This window comes from Cystoisospora suis (genome assembly GCF_002600585.1).
Source record: "Cystoisospora suis strain Wien I chromosome Unknown contig_1622, whole genome shotgun sequence".
Lineage (NCBI taxonomy): Eukaryota > Apicomplexa > Conoidasida > Eucoccidiorida > Sarcocystidae > Cystoisospora > Cystoisospora suis.
The window spans coordinates 1,437-1,990 of record NW_027154422.1 but is presented as its reverse complement, the minus strand read 5'-3'; the positions used below and the strand labels follow the sequence as shown (position 1 = coordinate 1,990).

Here is a 554-nt window from a genome sequence, read left to right as displayed (position 1 = left end):
CACTCAATCATTCATATCCATATTATCTCCACCGTCTGCATCGGCGCTACTATAGCCCCCGCTCAAGAGATCATAGGAAGCAGCAGCTGAAGATGAGGTGGCGCTTGTATAACTACTACTACTACTCCCACTATTTGTACTTCCTCCCCCACCTCCTTCAGGTAAGGGGGGGGGTGCACTTGAAGGAGGCATCGCCGGCGGAGAGAAAGAAGGAACGGGAGGATCTACGCCTCCTCCTAGACTATTACTTCCTGTCTGCTGGAACGAAGAAAAGTTGTAGAAGAAAGGATTGCTTGTCATGGCCTTAGTATTATTATTCATCCAAGAAGAAGACGGGGGAGAAGGCTTCTGACCTGAACCTCCTTGTTGCTGGGATAGTTGCTGCGCCTCATTCGCCGTTGTCTCTGAACCCCGAGGTCCCCCTCGGCCTCCTCCTCCTCCCCAGGCAGTTGCGGGGGGGGCATTCGCCGTACCGTTAGGGTTGCTTGCGTTGTTTGTATTGCTACACGGATTGAGAGGAGGTGCAAAGGAGGTAGGAGAAGGCCCTCCCATCA

General features: G+C 53.1%; 1 protein-coding gene across 1 annotated transcript in view; it reads right to left on the bottom strand.

Moving 5' to 3' along the window:
• CSUI_003570 (uncharacterized protein) overlaps positions 1–554 on the bottom strand; it is a 3,384-nt gene extending 2,830 nt beyond the window's left edge. Inside the window, exon 1 of the mRNA XM_068063766.1 lies at positions 1–554. This exon is cut by the window's left edge and continues 2,830 nt beyond it. Coding sequence (XP_067924257.1) covers positions 4–552 — 549 coding nt within the window. The 5' untranslated portion in view covers positions 553–554 and the 3' untranslated portion in view covers positions 1–3.